This window comes from Chiloscyllium plagiosum, chromosome 20 (genome assembly GCF_004010195.1).
Source record: "Chiloscyllium plagiosum isolate BGI_BamShark_2017 chromosome 20, ASM401019v2, whole genome shotgun sequence".
Classification (NCBI taxonomy): Eukaryota; Metazoa; Chordata; class Chondrichthyes; order Orectolobiformes; family Hemiscylliidae; genus Chiloscyllium; species Chiloscyllium plagiosum.
Window position 1 is genome coordinate 29,018,678 of NC_057729.1, and position 1,776 is coordinate 29,020,453.

Genomic DNA, 1,776 nt, shown 5'->3' on the forward strand with positions numbered 1-1,776 from the left:
CACCTTATCACCCTCACCTTAACCTCCTTCCACCTATCGCATTTCCAACGCCCCTCCCCCAAGTCCCTCTTCCCTACCTTTTATCTTAGCCTGCTTGGCACACTTTCCTCATTTCTGAAGAAGGGTTCATGCACGAACGTCGATTCTCCTGTCCCTTGGATGCTGCCTGATCTGCTGCGCTTTTCCAGCAACACATTTTCAGTTCTAACAGTAACAGCTAATGTTGACTTGCTAGCTCCTTAACATTGCACACTGATAAAAATATATTCCAATAAGGCAATATGGAAAAGTCAATATACTTATGCAGGAAAAATATGTATAATGTCAGGAAATAAATCTACAACAAAACTGAAAATTTGCTAATTCCAAATCAGAGATTCAAGATATTCAAATAAAAATTGACATGATTGGGTCCGAGAATTGCAATTTTGTTAGGAGCTAATCACATTATTTTCAAATACTGTAGCAATAATTGGTTATTCGCTTTTGATAATTATGAAATATATAAAGCCATATTTTTAAGTAAACAATTTACCAAAAATTGGAGTATTATCAAGAACTTCCTGACTAATAGTAGACATGACACAATTGAAGTAGATCTTCTTGACTTCTTCTTGGACTGCAGACATAGCTTCAGGATGTTTCAGCAGGAACAATAACAGCCAAAATGCTGCAGGCCCAACATTACCCTAAAAATAAATCAAAAGAAGTTTGTTGTTACATCTTTTGACAGGAAAGGTTTTATTTATTGAGTTTTTTTACTGCATGTCGGTTGCCAATGGTGATAAACAGATATGCACAATGAAGTTTGTAGAAATCTTTGTCGACAGATCCTCTGGAAAAAACTGTCAAAGATTCAATACAAAAAAATGATGGAGATTCTATGCATTTTCTGACTAAAGGATTATTCATAGAATCTAATGGATATTATCATCATCTTTTCTACCGTATACACTCAAGTGACAGTCGATCTCATGTAAATGTCGACCCCTATTTTTGGCCAAATAACCTGGAATTTTCCATGTATCTTGTGTAAAAGTCTACCCTAGGTTTTCACAGATAACAGATCACCGTTTTTGAGTCAATGTGCTGGCCTTCACATCCTGCTCCAGCTTTCCAGAATGTCAGTTGTTCCGCTCTGCTCCCAGTCTTTCAGTCCACTAGCTGTTGTATTCCACTCCAGGTTTTCAGAATTACCATAATTCATTTATTTTTCTGTATTCGTTTAGAGATCAATTGGGTTTCTGCTAATGGTAGGGTATGAATTTTGACGGGCATGAATTTCAGCCCTTCAAAGGTAGTGTCCATGTAATAGTGGACCCCATAAACTTAACCTTAAAAGGTAGTCAAAAAAATGACTCTTACTCGAGTATATAAGGTATATCCCTGTGATTTAATTTGTATGCAGATTACAGGGTTTTTTTTAAATTTGAAAAGTAGGTAATGAAACAGTTCATCTTGACAAAACAGCCAAATTTACTTTTTGTTAAACAGTATCCAAAGTTGGTGATAAGAACATAGGAACAGAAACAGGTTTTTTTTTGACATTAAAGGAGATCCTGTGGCCTAATTATATATACTTGCCTTTGACTCTTAGCCCCTAATACTTTTGCTTAACAAATAAAATCTCTCAGATTTAAAATTAACAATTGATCCAGCATCGAGGAGAAAGTGAGGACTGCAGATGCTGGAGATCCGAGCTGAAAATGTGTTGCTGGAAAAGCGCAGCAGGTCAGGCAGCATCCAAGGAGCAGGAGAATCGACGTTTCGGGCATA

At 36.8% G+C, this 1,776-nt stretch overlaps 1 protein-coding gene across 1 annotated transcript in view; it reads right to left on the minus strand.

The window, feature by feature from the left end:
* Nucleotides 1-1,776, minus strand: part of ptgis (prostaglandin I2 (prostacyclin) synthase) — an 83,866-nt gene that overhangs the window by 10,194 nt on the left and 71,896 nt on the right. The window contains exon 7 of the mRNA XM_043710373.1: nt 536-689. Coding sequence (XP_043566308.1) covers nt 536-689 — 154 coding nt within the window. The remainder of the gene's footprint in view (nt 1-535; nt 690-1,776) is intronic.